Below are 19,209 nucleotides of genomic sequence, written 5' to 3' on the forward strand. Positions count from 1 at the left end.
GGAGAAACACTCGTGGTTCTTCAAAAATGTCTTAGTATGGGTGTACAAGTCCAGGAAATAGGGAAATAGCAATGAAAAGGTGCTTTACCACCTCATACCCACCAGAGTGTGAAGGCCAGGGCACTCATGACCCTCTTTCATTCCCTCTATGGTTACAAAGAGTCCCATCATGAGTCCATCTTATTAATTCTTAGCTCTTCAATAACTTGAATAGCGCCTTGAACCTTTCCTGACAAATGTCAGGGGTCAGACTTGATGTGTTTTTTACAGGCTCAGCTGCTGTGTTCTGGTAGCATCCACCATTTGACAAACTGTTTCTGTTGAGACAGTAATGAGTATCTCATTTCACAAGGAAACTGCAGATTCCCAGCACAGGTATCTTACTGTTTTCTGCTAAGGTGTGGTTGTCTCAAGTTGCATCCCCTGAGCTAAAGAGCAGATCCCAGGACACATCTTTGGCCGTGACAGTGACAGTGCCCTGAGCACAGTGAGCTTGTGAGGTACAGGAACTGTAGCCGAGGGCTTCTTTCTCAAGGGCATGAAACTCTTCACTGAGCACAGAGGTAGTGCTCTTCAGCTGCTTAAAACTTTATTTCTGCTCTCTGCTCCCTGTGGATTTATGTTCCAGCACCATATTGTGAATTGTACCTATCTTCAGCTTCAATTAAATTCATGAATGCAATATGGCAAACACAGCCATCCTCTGAAGCCAAGAAAACATCAAGGTATTTTAGGGAACATCCACCTTCCTTTTACTCTGCTACCAACCCTGCTCCTGCAGTAGTACACTGTAGAATTTATGGTATGATACCTAGTTCTGGTTCTTCTAGTGGAGGCTTCAGGGGCTGGCTACAACACAAAAAAATGTGTTTTTATGGTGGCCATGTGAAATGCAGATAGATCCTTTTCTGAGGGCTGTTACACTGGGAGGCAGAGCCCTGGAGTTGGATCTTCATGAACTCAAATGTAAGGCTTGTGTGTAATTGATGGCAGGACTGGGACCTGAGGATGGAAATGTGTGAGATTAAAATTGTGTTTCTTAGCTGGCAACACCAGATAAGATCATGTTTAATATCTGGGCTAAGGGAAAATTCACATTATTTCATTCTCTTGGACGGAAATTCTGTTTTTGCTTAAAGGGAAGAAGCGTATTGCTATTACATTTATAATTAATGATAACCCAATCTTTGTACAAGCAGATTTAAAGTGAGCTCTTATTTTGACACATATAAAATTTTATCATTAACATCTTTATATTCCTGACTGACACATGGCTAATAGCATTGTAGTAGATTAAGTCTTGAAGCAAGAGAGATGAATGTAGCTACAGAATTACACAGGTGGTTTTTCATATTCTGTTTTTTCACATCTTCCCTTTATTAGAAGCCTGCCCCTGTGTTCATTTGACTTGATTATAACAAATAGATAGCAATTACCTTGCTGAAAGGACTCCTGTTTTTCTTTCAGCATGCCCATCTTTCCAGAACTTTGGAATGTGTTTTCCATGCTTTTTCACTTTGAAAGGTGCTTTTTATTAAAAATAGTACTTCATAAACACAGGACTGCAAATGAGCAATAATGAGGAATACCCACAGTAATCAACTCTTAATGAGTTCTTATTCATCTTAATTCATTTTCATTTATAATTTGTCTTAATTATTGAGGTCAGTGACTTCAGGAGGATGCCACCCTTAAGATGGATTCAGTAGGTATTTTGATGTCCTAGAATGAAACCTATTGCATAGTCTTTATAGTATTTATGGAGATTTGATCTCCACAGAAGGCAGACACCTTCTCAATACTAAGGCTTTTTAATGACTTTTTTTAATCATAAATTAATTGATACTAATGTTATACAAATAAAACTGTTACTACATCTCCAAAAAAAATTTATACAGCAAGAAAATGCAATCAGCCAGAAAGATTAATTATTCCAATTGAAATACAATGGCTTCAGTTGCATTCTTATTTTAAATAGCTATGCAAGGAAAGCCAGTATACTGCAGAATTAAAGGCTCTGACAATATAAATGTGTATAATTCAACTGCATGAAATCTAAAATGGTTTGAAGAAAGCTGGGCACCGCCATGTTTTACGTGTGGAATTACTCAGAGAATCCAGTATTTGGGTGACTTAGGGCAAGGGCTGGCTATTTCTGTCTGCTCAGACATTTCAAATTCAATCTGTGCCAACATTTGAGCAGCACATGAAGTTTTGAGCCCTTTCAAGTATGTGCACTTCGGAGTGGATGCTCAGTCTGCAGTTTTATAAAGTTTTGTCTAAGCTTTTCTCTAGAGGTGGACAATTGAGTTGATGGGAATTTTTGATAATCTCTGCTGGGGCAGAATTTTGCCCAGGGGTGTCCTATTCATCCTGGCAGTATTCTGTATGCTCAGTCACTCCTGTAGAGACAGAATATCACACTCCACATGGTTATTCCTGCTGCCATAGCTCTGGCAGCCTTCACTCTGGTATGCATTGTAGCTTATGCAATGGCTGTTAGATTCCATTTTAAGTGAAATGCATCCTAAATATTGATGCTAGGTATTCCAGCTGCTTGCAGAATTTTTCCATCCTGTCTAAAAAGTAAAAAACCCATGAAACGTCACTGAAGGTGGTTAACAATAAATAAATATCTTTTTAAAAATCCTTTGATTGCATTCAGTGTTCTTCCTAGGAATGGAGAGTAAGAGAGTGAAAGATGAAGTAACATCACAGGGTTGAGTGTTGCTGGGAACAGAAAGGTGCTTGTTTGCTATGGATATGGGAAAGCATTTTTCCATATATGTTTCTTTTCAGTGAGTTAAGAGATCAAATCCAGTCCTGTTACAATCCTACTGGTAGATATTTTGGGAAAACGTTTTTGCAGAAAATGAGAACTGCAAGGATACAGTGTTCATAGTGGATTCTCTATGTTCAGGATCAATGTCCCTAACCATGTCACTGGTTTAATGATCCTCATAAGCCAAGTTAAGTTTGTGCTGCCTTCAGAAAGAGAAGTTTCCCTGTCACTTCACTATTTGTCATCCTAATGTCAACCTGTTTACCCCACCAACAACTAATTCTTCTCTTTCCCTTCCCCACAAATCAATCAATCAGTCAATCAATCAATCTTTTCTTACAGTCATCAGCCAGATCAGCAGGTGGATTCAGATCACTGCTCAGTCCCCCAGGCATGGAGAGGGCAGTGGGAGAATCCCTTCATTCTTTGGCTGGAGCCAGCTGTGAAGAGCACACTGAGGATTGATGGAGGTGCTCCTGGGATGCAGGGATGGCACTGAGCAGTGAGTGGCTGCTGTGGGAGCAGATGGACCAAGGCACGTGACAGCCATGGCACATGAATCCAGGTGGCTTAGTAAATGACTGAAGTGCAGGGACTCACAAACCAACCACATAAGCTTTCACATTAAGAATAAGGCATAAGATGCAGGGAGTATATTGGATTTAGAAGGCTGGGTAAGGTAATCGCTGAAGAACAGAAAGCCTTTACAGACAGAACAAAAGACATGGAGAATTTTCTTACCAAGACTATTTAATGTGTCAAAAATCTGGTCTTCAGAAACACCAAAACTCCATCTAAATAAAGGTAATATGAGGAAGCACTTTGGTTTTGACCTTCTTCATTAATTCCTGACCCAAAGCCATCTATTCCAATACAATGCCACTAAACTATCCGGTGAGCTCTCAGACTATAAATGAATGAAAATGAATCTGAGACCCTATTATGTGGAAATGTCATTTCTGATAGGATATCCTATTTTTCTTTGAAAATTGGCCCCTATTGCTTTAACATTACAAAGGCAGCTTATCAAGTGGGAGCCATGGGAAAATCCTTCCTGGTAGGATTACTAATTATCCGAACTTAAAATGTAACCCTGTTCGAACCTTATTGCTTCTACATGCTTTGGGCTTCTTTTGAAGGTGTCTGTTTTATGAAGGAATGTGTTAAATATTCTGCATTTGCAATTGCCATTTCTTTAAAAAGGAGGTGTTAGTGAAGGTTTTCCTTTACAGTCTTTTTTTTTAAACAAACATGATTTACTTCTTGGCATTGTCTCTTTGTGGCAGGAAATGAGCTGCCTTGTGCTCCCCTTTGGGTTTATTTGATACTCCTCTCAGGTGCTTGGCTTAGGCCAGCAAGTCAAGATGGGAACTCCACCAATATGTTAAATATTTAGCACAGAAATTAAACATACCCTGCCACATGTCAGCTTTGGTAGTATCTGATTATAAAAAATATTACTAAAATATTGTCCATCTGAGTATACTTTTTTCTCTATGTAACACAAAGGGTTGGTATGTTATTATGGTGCCAGATTCAGCTCATATTTCACAGTGAAGTAAATCCAGAATCACTTTATTGACACTGATAAAACAGATGGCTAAACCCAAGCTAGACAGAAATGTAATTATATCTGTAGTGTTAGAGGTGAAGGTATGTTATTAAAACACCTCCCTCTTCTCTTTGAATAATGTGTAGGTCTTGCAAAATGTAAGGATTGCACTGACAATATCAAATGTCACTCCAGCTTCTTGATGGGAAAAAGTATATAGTGCAAAAGTGAATATGCACAGAACAATGGAGAGCTGCTAATTAGCCATTATAGGATTCTATTAATCTCTTCAATCGACTAAAAGAATTACAGTCATTTAAGTCTGTTTGCTTTAAGATGGAAAGAAGGCTTAACCAAAGGCTTTGGGTGACGATAGCTAAAGGAAAATCAGATTCTGTGCATCTAGCTACATCTGTTGGTTTTCCTGGAGAAGGTCACAGCCATTCCAGAGTACTGGCTGTGTTAGCACACATTCTGTCAGAGGCCTGGCAAGCTGCCCGTGGCTAAGCGTGCCTGTACCCAGCTCAAGTGATTTGTGTTCCTGGGCGGGAGTTTGGAGTTAGAGGTTATGGTTAGAAAAATTCCGGCCCAGATTGCTTCAGCATTTTTCTGTTGCACTGGTTCATGTGGTAGGCTCTATCTCCTGTGCAGCTGCTTTCCTGTGCCCATCAGCTGGGGCAAGGTGGGTGTGCAGGGAGGACCAGCCACATCCTCCACACTGTAGGTTGCTCATCCCCTCAGGGCTTTGCCTGTCCCAGTCACAGACCATGCTGGACCATGTTACCCCACCAGTTTGAAAGCTAGAAACCTTCAACTGTTTTTTAAGTTTCTAATGTTTATGGTTCTGATTTTAATCTTTCTGATGTGCAATAATTATATTTGCTCCAGTGTGATTTTCCTGAGTTGATGGGCAACTTAATTTCCCTCTGACTCAGTGAGCTCATATGTCAACAATACTTCCTTTTTAATTATTTCATGTGTAATTGTTACCCATTTCATCAAATATGGCAAGAAACTGCATTGAGTTAAGGCTTCTGGAGGGAGTTAGAATGAAAATGCAGAAGAGGAAAAAGGGAGGAGAAGCACTAAAGGACAGTTAACAAGAGAGAAGTGAAGTAGCAGTGGCTATAAAGGTGGAGACATACTGCCACCATGCAGTGATGATGATAAAAAGAAAACTAACCATGCTTTGCCATGGATTTCTGGTGCAGACCCATCCTTGAAATTGGTGGGAATTCAATGGACTGGAGAGCATGTTATCTCTAATGTATTTTTTGGCTCACAGATCACAATTAAAGTAAAATTCTGCCTTCTGCAAAATTAGGTTGGACACACTGGTCCGCTGCAGCCAATCCTTTACATTGGTTGGTCTCAGTTGAGCTAAAACTATGCAAGAAAAAACCCAAATTATAACTGTGGAGCTTCTCTTGTGAGATGATATGCAACTGCTATCATAGCAGAAGCTATTTTCAAGGAAATCTAGGATGTATGGGTTACTTTTCAGAAGAGGAAATACTGTTTTACAGGTTCTTTCTATATATTTCAATGATTCTTATAGATCATTCCATTCAAATGTCTTGGCTGTGAAAATATTGATATAAATGTTACGAGATGATGATATTCCCAATATTATATAGAATAAATGTTGCCACTTAAATATTTTTAAATGCCAGCATTTCTGCAGGCTGCAGCATTTTGCTAAGAAGAGCATACACTTGTCAAATGTTTTGAATTCTGCATTATTCAGTAAATGAGCATGTGGTTAATTAAAGTAGCATTACTGTACTGTGAGGTGACCAGATTGCAAACATATCTTTAACAATTGGCCCTTGTAAATAAAATAGAAGAGAGCTGATTGAGATCCGAAAATGTCAATAGATGCAAAAGCCACCTTAGAGTGTTACTTTATAAAATAAAAGGAGAGAAGTAATGACATGGTCAATATTAACTGCCATCAGCTGGAAAGAAATCAGATTGTCAGGGATCTATAAAATTCTTGCCAAAGTAGAACCTCATTTACACATACAGATCTTCATACCCTTTGCTAAGAAAAGCGCATGTGACAGCTTAGAGGTTTTAGCTGCCAAAGATCTTTCACTCTGAATACAGTAAATGTCACATCTATTTATTTATCGTTAAATTTTGCTAAGTATCTGTAGAAATATTTGGATTTTTTCTATCATAATGTAGATGTTTTAAAGGAAGAGAATCCAGATTATAATGCAGCTGTAGCACCAAACCATATGTCTGCTAAATGGGAGCAAAAATACACCACTGAAGTACTGGGAGTAAACATAACCTAGATGCTATCTTCAGAAGAATATTAAATTGATTATATAAATACAGGGTATTGCCATAAAATCACGCAATCAGACAATAGTAGCCATCAGGCAATAGATTATTTCACATGCTGAAAGTAATCACAGTTGTATAGCAATTTGCATTTTCTAAATGCCAGACTGAAAATATTAACTGGCAAATCTTGGCAAGCACAGTTTTTCTGCCAACTGCAGTGGTGGTCATAACAATATCCAGGCCTTTTTTGAGAGCTAAATAGAGGAATAAGGCAGCCATCCTACACCCCAGCTTTATTAAAATCTGCCTGGAGTCCCAGGTGCTCAAAACAGTCTTGTTTGTCTTCAGTTTGAGTCTTCAACTTCTTTCTTGTAAGAAGACAAACAAGGGTGATTTACTGGTATATTGGGTGGCACTTGCACTGTGCTGTGCAAGAGCAAATGGTCCAGTGGGATGCTCAATAATATTCAATGTTATGAATAATGTCTGGCGTGAGAGAGAACTCAAATCACAGTGGCTGTTGTGTTTGCCTGCTCTTTTGCTCAGAAGCAGTTTCATAAGTCCTTGGATTCTACATTATTGTGTGAAAGGAAAAATGTTAATAACTTTAATAAGAAAGGCCTGTGTGTGTACTCAGTCTGGTAAAACTTACTGGGAGTAATTGTCAACTGTATTTTCTCATTTGGGGTCTCTTTTGTTCTTTTTACATGTGAAAGGAGAGGAGGTTTCTTCATCCCATCCATGACCATCTTCAAACTGAGCAAGCTCTGATTATCCTTGAACTTATATTGTTTGTAAATCAGCATCCCACGGAACAGGCTCTCGGTATTTATAATTGTAGTGCTTAGAATTGGAAATACAATGAAATATTTACCTCAAAACTGGCCAGATTTATCAAGATGTCTTATTACAGCACATTGAACTAGCTCTGTCCCTGGGAACTCTGATCTAAATGATATCAAGTGAAGGCTTCCTCTCCTCAAGTTTTATGTATGAAACAAAGAGCAACTCTGAGTATCTCTTTTTTTTTTTTTCCTACAGATGATATGGAAGCAATTCCAGTCAAGCAGTTTGTTAAACACATCAGTGAGCTGTATTCTAATAACCAGCATGGGTTCTCAGAAGACTTTGAGGTACGATTTAATGACCCACCAATAAAATGTTGTTTTCCTAAAGTTAATTGTGTATTAATAATTGGGGACCATATGACATCTGTGTGAGGCTGTCAAGTCAGGTAAATGCAGTGCTCAAATGTATCAGAAGAAACTGGATGATACCAGTTTTCTACCAGCTATGAGCAGTGTGGGACTGGACATTTACACATGCTTTCTAACCACCACAGATTTGGTGCCCTTAAGGGAGAACCCTTCTAGGTTTTTATTAAATAGGAAAAGCTGCCTGCAAGCCCCCAGGAACAACATGAAGATACAAACAGTCATTTTTAACTCAGGGTTTTCTTACAATTATTTTACTCTTCTTGCTCCAGAATTTGCTCCTCTAGGTTGTCTGAAAAGCCACATATCCCCTGAGTGAAACAGTGCTTGCAGTGTATAAAAGTAGTAGGATTTGGTCTTTGATGAAAACCCAAACTCTGAGTTAGTTCCTTGAGCCCTTGTTCATGCTCTGTTCAGACAGGAGAGACTGCTATTGAAGTCATTGATTATTTTGTTCCAGTAAAACCAAAGAGAAAGGATTTGGGGTTTAGTTGGTGGTATTTACTTAATGTGACTATTTTTAATTTTTCATCTTGTTACCTGTATAGAACAGATTCTGGCCTATAAATATGCTGTCATTTGGAGATAATTCCAATAGAATGAAAGTAGCTTTCTGCCTCTGGGTTACCTAACCCATATTATGTGTGGTAAACATCATGCAGCTTAAGACAGCAGAGTCAGGCTTTTCCTTCACCCAGTCTAATCACAGTCCCTGCTGAATGTTTGGAAGTACTGAGAAACAGGAGAAGCCCCAGGAAACCACATGGAGTTGCACTTCTGGATTCCCCACAAGCAAAAGAAAGTGTGTTTGCCTGCTGCCTGTGAATCAGAGCAGCAGCTCTGCTTACAAACAAGGCACTGAACCAAAATAGGTGGCCTTATATCTACAGCTTCTTTGCTTACTGCCCTGTAAAGACAAGATTGTATGCAGGAATTGTTTTTAATGGGATCATTTAAAACGTTTATTGTTGCTGTTTGGTTACTGTCTATAAAGAGTGTCTGCTTTGTCTGATGCCAAAAAAGCGTTGTGTAAGTTAGAAACATTTTGTATTCATGAGGAAGGCAAATGTGTAAGGTGTTAAAGTGATTTAGTTCAATTGACTGCTGGCTGGATGGCTGAGCAGGAATATTGAGGCATTTAACAATGTTGATGGTATTCAGGACAAACATTTATTCTCCAGAGAGTAGAATTTGATCAGGATGATCAAATGCGACTCACTCTTCTCAATTATTTATGAATTGCGACCCCAGTGCTATTCATCACAGCTGGGTTTTACACCATTTAATTATTCAAAATAATCAACAGCACATCTGTAAACTTGGTCTGGCTTTAAGCAAGCTTTGCTTCAGCTGTCACAAAATCACTGCTATTAACAAACGTTGGACACCTTCTGCCTGTGTTTTAGCGAAGAAAAACACTGCTCTAATAGCCTATTTTTTCCCTTCCTCCTGGAGTTCCCTGCTGTGAGTGCTGTGCTGTGGCAGCTAGTTGGAGCGAGCTTTGGCCAATTAGTCCCATTTTGGGGAGCACAGGGTCCCCTCCAAAGGGAAGTTAAGCTCCTCCGACTGCACTGTGTGCACCAAATTCTCATCTCCATGCTGGCATAAAACTTGGAGCATCTGCTTTGAACTCAGGATAGTTACTCCAGATGTATTTCTCCATAGCTGAGATCTCAGCTTCCTTAATGTAAATGAAATCTCCTGCTAGAGTGAGGAGTAGGAATAGGAACAAGGCGATCTCTGTCTGGGATGAACCAACCAGCTCCCCTTCATTGCTGGTGCTCTGCCCTGCTGAGGCCTCGTGGGCCTGATTTGAAACCCAGGATTTTTCACAGAGCCCATCGGTAAAATGTTTCTGAAGTGCCCAAACTGACTCAGAGGTCAAAGCCCCAGCTTGGAGAGTGGCTGAAGGGCAGTGGATCCCGAGGTTACATTTATTCAGGAGCTGTTGGAGTGGCTGCAGTGCAGCTTCTCACATCCAGTCAGATCCAGCCATGGTCCATGTGCTGGAGTTGCATCTGCCAGCTGTGGGGAAGATTTGCTAATGTTTTATGGAGAAATAATAAGATTCCAGCTAAAACTGAAAATCCAGGGCTGCTAGCTGTGAGTTTAGGTGGAAAGTACCAGAGCCATAACCTGCCTTCATGCCTGTGGAACTTTTGAAAAGAGGTAATGGATTCTGAAGTCATACCAAAAAAAAATACGGCTTTTTACATCTAAAAGGGGAAGAAAAGAGCATGGCAAGGAAATGCTGAAATAATGTGATTGATACTGCAGAATAAATAAATCCTACCAAAGGCAGAAAGTGCATGAGATTTTGTTAAAAAAAAAAAAAGAAATGGATCAAAAATCTCTTCAGAAATTTCTGTGGCAAGGGGTTTAAGGTAGAAGCTGCAAAAGGAAAGACTAAGCTAGGCACACACATACCCTGCCCAATGTGGAAGGTGAACAACCTCCACTTGTTTGTTGCTAGATTTTGGGGTCACTTCCTGTGTTTTTGGCAGCATATTTAGGGCTGTGTTAGGTTGTTTTTTACAGGAAGAAGATTTCTTTAAAAGTAAATTGTGTGAATATTCCCTCCTCCTCTTAAATTGAGCTGTAATTACAGCTAAATATTTTGTGAATGTGCTTAGGAAGCATTTTATATGTAGAGGAAAAAAGGACTTTGAACTCACAAATCTTCCCTTGAAAAGCACATCTAAAATGAATCCTTATTCCCTTTGGGTAATCTTAGTGCAAGTAGCCAGCTTTATTGTCTGATGATAGCTGGGCTTTCTTGTATATACAGAATTTTAAAGATTTCCTTTGAGTCCTGTGAATTTTCAATTTTTGATATAAATTGGAAATACAGGACCCAATTTAATATTGAACAACAAATAGCTTTTTAAAATAAAGATTCTCCATAAGTAGTGCTGGTCTCTCACATAACTCTTTGTATTCAACCTTGGAGTTCGTTCAGTAGTAGACTAAAAAAGTTCAGGGAAGGTTTTTTGCTTGCTCTCAGGTAGCTCCAGCACTGTCTTGCTATGGTGTACAGGATGAAGTACCACACTTTTTTTTACAGGGGCACTGGGACAGAATTTGAGGGCAAGACTGAACAGAGATTGAAAGGCTTCCTGAGCCAGAGATTATATATATTTCTTGTCTAGCCTGAGATTTTCTTGGCATTATTACAATAAACAGTCTTTGATAGACCTTTGTTCCATAAATTTCTAATTGTCTCTTGAACCCTTTTAGGCTTCTGGTGTCCAAAGCATCCCACAGCAATGAATTCTACATTTTTTTCCACAAGAACAGACTTCCTTTTGCTTTTCATTCGTATTGAATAACTTCTCTTGGTGCCTCCTACTTTTTGCATTACAAAGTGCATCCCTGTTTACTCCTATGATTCTGTCTGCCTTTATATTCCCCCTTAATAATCCATTTTCAAATCTGAAGAAATCTAAATTATTCACTTTGTTTTTTGGAGGAAGCCACTCCAGACTTGAGATGAGTTGTCCCTTCTGTACCTTTTTATCTTCCTTTACCATAACCTTGTCAAGATGGTTAGACCACAGCTGTGCACAGTATATGGTAGGTGGTTTTAATGCAGAGTTCAGTGACGTTTTCAGTTTTCTATTACTTTTCTCCTTCCTAACATAGTATTTGGTTTTTAACAACTACTGAGCACTCAGCTGACACCTCCAGAAAACTAGTGAGTGTGACCCCAAGGCCTCATCACTGTATGGCAATAGCAAATTGGGAACCTGTCAGCATGTATGTATAGTTAGAGTTGTTTTTCCCCAAGCACATCACTTTGCATTTATCAACATTGAATTTCATTTGCCATTTTGTCACTCGGCCACTCAGTGCTGTGAGATTGTTCAGCTTCCCTTCACAAATAGCCTTCATTCTAATTATCCTGAATAATTTGGTATTGTAAACACACTTTGTCTCCTCTGCAGTCCACTTATGAATAGGTGAGGTCCCCATAAGGTCCCACCTGTGAAAATTGAACACTGACAATTCCTGGGCAGGTGAGTCCTCCTCTACCCTGGTACTGCACAAAGGCAAGTTTTCTTTTCGTTCCAAAACCAGAACAGGTTTTTAAGTAATATTTTCTGAGAGGCCTTTTCACACATTTTGGAAATTGATATGCTGCTCTCTTCTAGGCAGCCTGTAGACTTCTTCAGGGACCTCTCCCCAAGGTGTTAAGGCATTCACTAGCTCTGCTCCTCTATTTTGGAGTCTTGCAGTTTGCCCCACAGAGAAGTCAGCTATATTGGGCTGCAGTTTCTAAAACCCCTTCTGGATCTCAATTTAAAAACTGATGTCACATTTGTCATCCTCTATTCCCCTGATAGCCTGACTATATGGGACATGTGCCCTCCAAATTCCTGTATCAAAAAGAGTGTGAAGTGCCACCTCCCACAGTAGAGCTTTTCACTCCCTCCCCCTGGCCAGTTACTGGAATAACACAGTAAGTTTTTTTGAGTAATCTTGTCCTTTTTGCTCTAAGAAAGGAACACTAAGCCAAGAAATCACCTTCCATCCCCAAAGCTAACTGTGAATTTTTACAGTTTAATGCAGCATTTGGATTTTTGAGATCAGGGAGTTTTACATCCCTCCTCTGTAATTCTGGAGTGGGCTGGTCAGCGCTGCTGCAGGAGCAGTTAGAGAGGGGAATGCAATCTCTGCAGACCCCTCCTGCCTGTGGCCGTGTGAGCATAATGATTCATTGCCAATTTGGAGTCTGAACAGGCTCGCTGAACTCAGAGGCTGTCTAGCTCCCTCATCACATAAATTGAAAATATCTTTATACTCCAGTGGCACCTTCTTCTAAATGGCCTGAAATGTAAGAAAATAACATAAATCTATATTTCCAGCAATGTGGCAGGGATTTGCTAATGTTATTCTCATGGTTGCTGCTGCTCAGGGCAGGGGTCACTGGCTCTTTTTAACTGGGACCTCAGAATGTTAGCCATGGGCTGCATTGAAAACAGATAGTGCTGCACTTTGCACACTTCTTGAGATACTGAAAATCCAGTGTATTTATCCTGACATCCCTTACAGATTGGACACAGCTCACACCAGGTACATGCTTATAGCTGCATCTGTACCAAGGAATTTGGCAGCAGAAAGATGCCATTTCAAAAGCATGCTGCTAGCAGGCAATACTGCATTGGGAATGTTTTATAACCTGGCCCAAAATTGCCTTAATTAGAGGTATTCTCAGCCTTTGCATTGCTGTACTGAAACCAAAGGGAAGCAGCACTGTGAAGCTGGAGGAGGAAGGATTGCTGCAGAACAGGGCCTTCCTGGAGTTCTCAGTTCTTATCTCACTGCTTCACCTACCCTGAGAAATTGGTGTTGTGAATTAAGAGATGAAGAGAAACAGTAAAAGAAGTTCAGATATCTGGAGTTTCCTTTTAGTAACCACAGTACCACAGCCATTCTCAAGGTTTGTGCCTGGAAGCCCCACTTGGATGAGCCATTGGCTGGGAAATGCAAGGTTTTAGTCAGACTCTGACACCTCCACCCCACCACCCTTTCCTCTCTCGTGCATTTTACAGGACTTTTTAGCTATTGATGTTATTTAGCTAATAACATCTATTGATGTTATTCCTGTGTTAGGTCCTTTTGGTTTGTTTATTTTCACCTCTTTCTAGCTTGTCCCCAGCTCACCTCTCTCTCGAGTGCTGTTGGAGAGTTTATACCAGTGCTAAATTATTATAGAAATCTACACTGTTCCTGGGAGATATCTTCAAACACTATCTGCAGTCTCTGTTGGTATGCTGTCTTCATGTTTGCTGTGATAAAACAAACAGAAAGAGCACTACCACAGAATTCTTGTAATTTGGGATTAAAATAATAGATCAAAACTGATATTGGGGGGGATGCTTCCATGCTGAAAAATATCAACGTTAATATCAAAACACAGCTGTGGATCTTCTCAACTTTAGTTGCTCAGACTAGGATCCTTTCTTTGTTGTGACTCCTCATTGCTATTCATAGGCTTTCACAGTTCAGCCCCTGCCAGGACATCAGCCTGAAGTAATGGGAAAGAGCAGCAGCAGCTTTGTAAGGCCAAATCAAGAGACCGAGTTCCTGCTCAGCCACTGTAGCAAAAAATCCTGCTCAGAACCTTATACTGCCAGCAAGACACTGGAGCAGTTTGATTTTACACTTAAATGGAAATTCTTTGAAGTTTAGAAGAAACTAATCTGTAACTTGTTTCAGAAAGGCAATTAAAATGGGTCGTTAAACCTGGGTGTATCAAATTCCAATTAGCATTAGCATGGACAATATAATTAAAAGGTAAATTAGCCATAATAGCATAGACTAGAACACTTCTTACAGTAACTAACAGTCAATTGAAACCATGTACTTTGGTTTCTAGGGTTGTCAATGATTAAGTTGAAAGGACAGAATAAAACCTTTATCCATTCATCCTGGGACAGTAATGTGTTCTGGGAAGTTAAACATGAGAAGCAGCAGTGTGCAAGCCAGCCATCATTAAAGTCAGTGGAGGAGACTAAGCAGGATTAAGGAAAGCCAAAGGAAATATTCTAGATATGAAAAGTTTATGGATGAATTATGAAGATGGTGAAACAAACACTATCTGTCCTACTCCAAGGTGCCAGTAACAGTTTTGTGCCTGCTGGGAGAGGACTTTGTTTAGGCTGAGCTGCCATGAGCAGCCCTGACCTGGTGACCTGCCTGCAAACGTAGGTTTTAGTAGTAATGCAATCATGGTGATGTTTTTCGTGCAACTGAAGGACTTGGTAGCCAGTGAGCTTTAGAAATCCCAGGGTGTTCATTGCATAAGCAACAGAAAATGCTGGGAAAGTAAATACGTGATATACATAAATGTGGTAAAATGGCATAATTAAGATGGGGACTTTTGGGGACTTTCTCCAGGGTGTTATATATTAACACTGGGGTGTCCTCTTCTGCCAAGGGGTAAATAATACTCTGAACAGAGGCACAGATAACAGACTGCAACTAGTCTTTTCTCCTTGCAGCCTTCTGTGCATTGATGAAAGGCAATCACCTTGGCTTTAATAACAGAGGAATGTTAACTTATGCCTTACTGGCTGGTGGGGGGAGCCTGTGGTTTAGTAATTTGCTGTTAGGATTTGGAGATGAGCCTCAGAGGGTAGGAGAGTGTGGATACCCACCCTCTGCGCTCAACCCCATCTGGGTTTTGGCACAGCCAAACCCAGGCCAGGGTGGAGCCTGGAGGATGTCCTCAATCTCCTTCTCATTGACAGCTTCAGTGTCCCAAAGCCTTGGCCGTGTCCGGGACTGGAGGGGAGGGCTGAAGACTTTAAAAAGACAAAAATAGCTGAGGTATATTGGCAAGGGAGAAGCTTTTCTGTAGCAGTCTCCTTTTGCTATGCTTTTGCATTGTGTAGATATAGAAATCCACCATTACAACAGCTTTCCAGAGTATTACAAACCATTTAGAATGTAATGTGTTAAGAAAAGCCATTTTCAGATCATCAGCTCTCACAGCGTCAGACCTCCTTTTCCACTGCTGTGTTTTTCACCATCTTAGCTTAATCTTCCTCTTCTATTAACGTTATATTGGCCAGCTGGGAACATGTACAGTCAAGGAAACAGTCACCATCAACATAAAAAGGTTAATTAAAATGATTAACCTCCTCAGCAATTCCCTTATGGAAAAATCCTATAGAATTTAATAGAAAATGATACATTTACTATGTAGTATTTAAACTGTCAGGGAAAATTCCTTAGCAGGGAGGTAATTCCCTATTAAATTCTATAACTTCTCAGAGTATTCTCCACAGAACCTTATTGGATTAATCTGTATTAAATTCTACAGCATTTGGCATAAATTTTTCAACACCAATAACTTCTAAAAAGCATTTTATAGTGATGCAGGGATGTAGGGTTTGCGGTGAGGCTTTTCAGAAGCAGGCAGGGTGTTTTTTAGGAGTGACCTGTAATGGTAGAGCAGTGATATTGTGTGATTTCTAAATGAAACTATAGATAAAAAAAATTACATTAAATCAACCTAACATGTAAATATTGCTGCTTTTCCAACCATGACTTAGGCTGAACTGATCCTGCCTATTGTGTTATCTGAAATCCCTTGCTTACTGGAGCTGACAGGCAGAATTAGAGGAAGAGCACACTTTAATATGGGTTGTTTTATTTGATAGAAGTGGAACTATGAAAATTCCTTTAGGGCCAGCTGAGAGTTTTGCTCGATTCATCTTTGTCTTTGCTCAGCTCATCTCCTTGAGCACAGTATGTTTCTCCCTATGGAGGGCTGGGAACAGAGAGAAGCAATTGTTATTTGAGAGTGTCACATGGATATAAAAGCAATAAAACATACAAGGTTTCAGTATACTTTGCACTTTTAAAATGTAAATGTTGGGGAAGATATCAAAATTGCTATGCAAGTCCTTGGTGAAATGTCTGCATAATGCTGAACTCCTACATCTGCTGTTTGTATAGCATTTCTTGTGATAATTTTTCTCTGTCACTTAGCTCGTGATCTTTGTAGCAGCTGTGAGCTCCTAATGACTTTGCCTCTTAGGTTCTATACTGTTATTTTTAAAGTCTGAAGTACAAAGTAATTTGGCACTTCCTCACATATCCTGAGGGGAAACTGGTTCTGTTTGGTGCAATTTCTGGGAGTCACAAAAGATTTGAATAAATATAATTTTTTCCACAACTTTGTAAACTCAAAATTTTAATTTTTTTTTCAAAAATGTGTCTTTAAATGAAGAATAATTTTAAATTAAAAGACCCTCCATTGCCCCATTTCAATAGCTCTGTACCCTGTTGTTGAACAGAGTAAGGAGTGGGTTAAGAACTTAAAAATTCCAAGGGAACTGGGTATTTCACCTACAGCCCCAGCTAGACAGACATCTGCTTCTCTGGCTTCATGAGCACCCTCGTCTCTCTCTGCTTTGTAAATACACATGGATGCAACCTTCTCTTCACTGGATCGGGGGCTGTTAATCAGCATCCAGGCAGTGGTATTTAAAGTCCTCATTGTTATCTTCAGAGATCTATTTTATTTATATTTTACAAAAGGCATCTCTCTGCAGAGAGCTAGCAAAAGGTCAGTACCAAACTTAAATGTCAGAAACCCCATTTTGAGAGGTTATAAACAGATGAGTTGTCCAGCGATCAAAAGTCTTCTGTTGAAATGGTTTTTGTTCTTAGTTTGTAACACTGCACTGGCCACTCCTGCATCTGAGAGACCCTACCTTAGCTCCCCAAGGAGGGACAGAGTGGGGCATGGCAGGAGATGCAGTGCAGAAGGTGATGGACTGGTGGTCAGAGGGGACAGCTGGCTCTCAGGGTGCTCGTCTGTCCCCAGGCCTGTGGAGAGGAGCGTGACCATGCTCCAGGGACGGCTGACACGGCTCGGTGTGAGACCACAACATACAGGACAATACTGAGAGACTTTGTGTTTAACCCAGCAATGAAAATTCTGATCCTTTGAACATGGTTTCCGTGAGCTGCTGCAAAAGGAGAGAAAGCTCAGGGTTTTTTGGACTGACAAATTTTCCATTTGAATAATCTTTCTACCTAGGAAGTGCAACGCTGTACGGCTGACATGAACATCACTGCAGAGCATTCCAACCATCCCGACAACAAGCACAAGAACAGATACATCAACATCCTGGCCTGTAAGTAAGCACTGGCCTAAGCACAATGAGGAACCCAAAAGGGCACTCTCCTCTGGCAGTGTGTGTGTGTGACGGGGACAGGCAGATGGCCCCAGGCTACATTATTACACAGGATGTCATAAACATGTGAAAGTGTGGCTGGGAGATCATTTCCCCCTTAAAGGCAGAGTATGTTTTGGCTTCTCCAAGGCCAGGATTTCACTCCAGCTTTTGTTTTGAAATGTTTCACAGCTTGAATGTCCAAGCATAGTTGTAGAAGTTTGGTATGAAATTTTGCAGAGGAATAACTGGGATAAATTGATGATCAGAGCTCTCCTGCCTGCTAATGCCTGAAAACCGGCCTAGGGGAAGTGCATGGAACAGCAAAGAGTTTTACTGATGATTCCTGGGATTACCCTACAGTCCCAAAGGTGCTAAATCTTACAGCGTGTATCTGCTGTATTTCAAACTGCTTTAGCTCTGTGTAGGATTTGGACAAATAGTGATTTTTGTAGCACAGAGCAGGCTTTGCCTGTATCCCTCTGAGACCTGCAAATCTGGACTCTGCCCTAGAATGCAAATGATCTGGGATGGAAGTGCAGTAACTTTTTCCCTGTTGTTCTCTTATGTGGAATGGATGGCAGATGCAACTGTCACTATGGTTTAGGGACAGGCATGGAGAGCCCACTGGTAAAAAGTTGACAATGTTCATAAACATTGCAATAAATCTTGAATGTTTTTGATGCTTTTGATGGCATAGGAAGGGAATGCGTGTCCCTAACAGCTTTTCAGTAGTAATCAAGGTACTGGCTGAGGACCAATTCCCAGACCTGTGAAAGACTTGCTGTGTGGCCTTGGGCAAAGGCATTCGTTGAGCTTGTCCCAGCTCTGATTTTAGACATAGGTGTCTCATCTCTCTAGGTACAGAGATGTGACATTAAAGGAGGATTGAAGCAGGCACTTCAGTCCTCCACATTATCATTGGAAGATCCTCTCTCTCCATTGGTCCTCAAGGAAAGCAAATGAAACCAGTCTTTATGCTTAAAGTTGGGTCAAATGTCTTGTCTCTGCATGAGTTGGAAGCACCACACAGCCCAGTGTTTCTGCCTAGGAGCAGAGCTATGATTTTTTCCTGCTTTAAGGTGGAGTCAAGCATTTGAGTGAAACAAAAAGAGGAGCTCAAGTCTGTCCTCATGGTGTGATGATGGTGGTGAAGGAGTGAGGACATTCACTCAGCTCCCAGAGCCAGCAGAGCTGTCTGAGCCCAGCACTGAGGGGAGGATAATGAGCTGAGCCGAGCAGAGGCAGCGTTTCACAGCCCCGTGGGGTGCCCTGGCTCTTTGAATCTCACTACCCTGAGTGATGTAGATGATTCTAAAAATTGTGCTCCTGAGGCTCCAGTGCCCTTTAAGAGAAGCTGTCCCAGCATGAACCATGTACTTTAGGGGATGCGAAGGCTGAACACCTGCACATGAGCAGATGACCGAGAACAGATACTCCCATCTCCCTCTTGACTCCAGTCCAAGGCCAATCTCTTCTGTGTATTAGTAAGGGCAGCCCTGATACCCAGGAAATGGGATATTTGCCTGCAGTTCTGCAGTGTGTTTCCCTAATGTTTCTCTGCTCTGTTTTTTATCCTGCAGATGATCACAGCAGGGTGAAGCTAAGGCCTTTACCAGGGAAAGATTCTAAGCACAGTGACTACATTAATGCTAACTATGTCGATGTAAGTTG

The 19,209-nt window shown here is 40.6% G+C and overlaps 1 protein-coding gene across 3 annotated transcripts in view; it reads left to right on the plus strand.

The window, feature by feature from the left end:
• The window catches only part of PTPRG (protein tyrosine phosphatase receptor type G), a 389,287-nt gene that overhangs the window by 354,689 nt on the left and 15,389 nt on the right, over positions 1 to 19,209 (plus strand). For all 3 annotated transcript variants that reach the window (XM_068202110.1, XM_068202112.1, XM_068202111.1), the window contains 3 exons: positions 7,671 to 7,762; positions 17,400 to 17,496; positions 19,119 to 19,201. In XM_068202110.1, coding sequence (XP_068058211.1) covers positions 7,671 to 7,762; positions 17,400 to 17,496; positions 19,119 to 19,201 — 272 coding nt within the window. The remainder of the gene's footprint in view (positions 1 to 7,670; positions 7,763 to 17,399; positions 17,497 to 19,118; positions 19,202 to 19,209) is intronic.

This window comes from Anomalospiza imberbis, chromosome 11 (genome assembly GCF_031753505.1).
Source record: "Anomalospiza imberbis isolate Cuckoo-Finch-1a 21T00152 chromosome 11, ASM3175350v1, whole genome shotgun sequence".
Lineage (NCBI taxonomy): Eukaryota > Metazoa > Chordata > Aves > Passeriformes > Viduidae > Anomalospiza > Anomalospiza imberbis.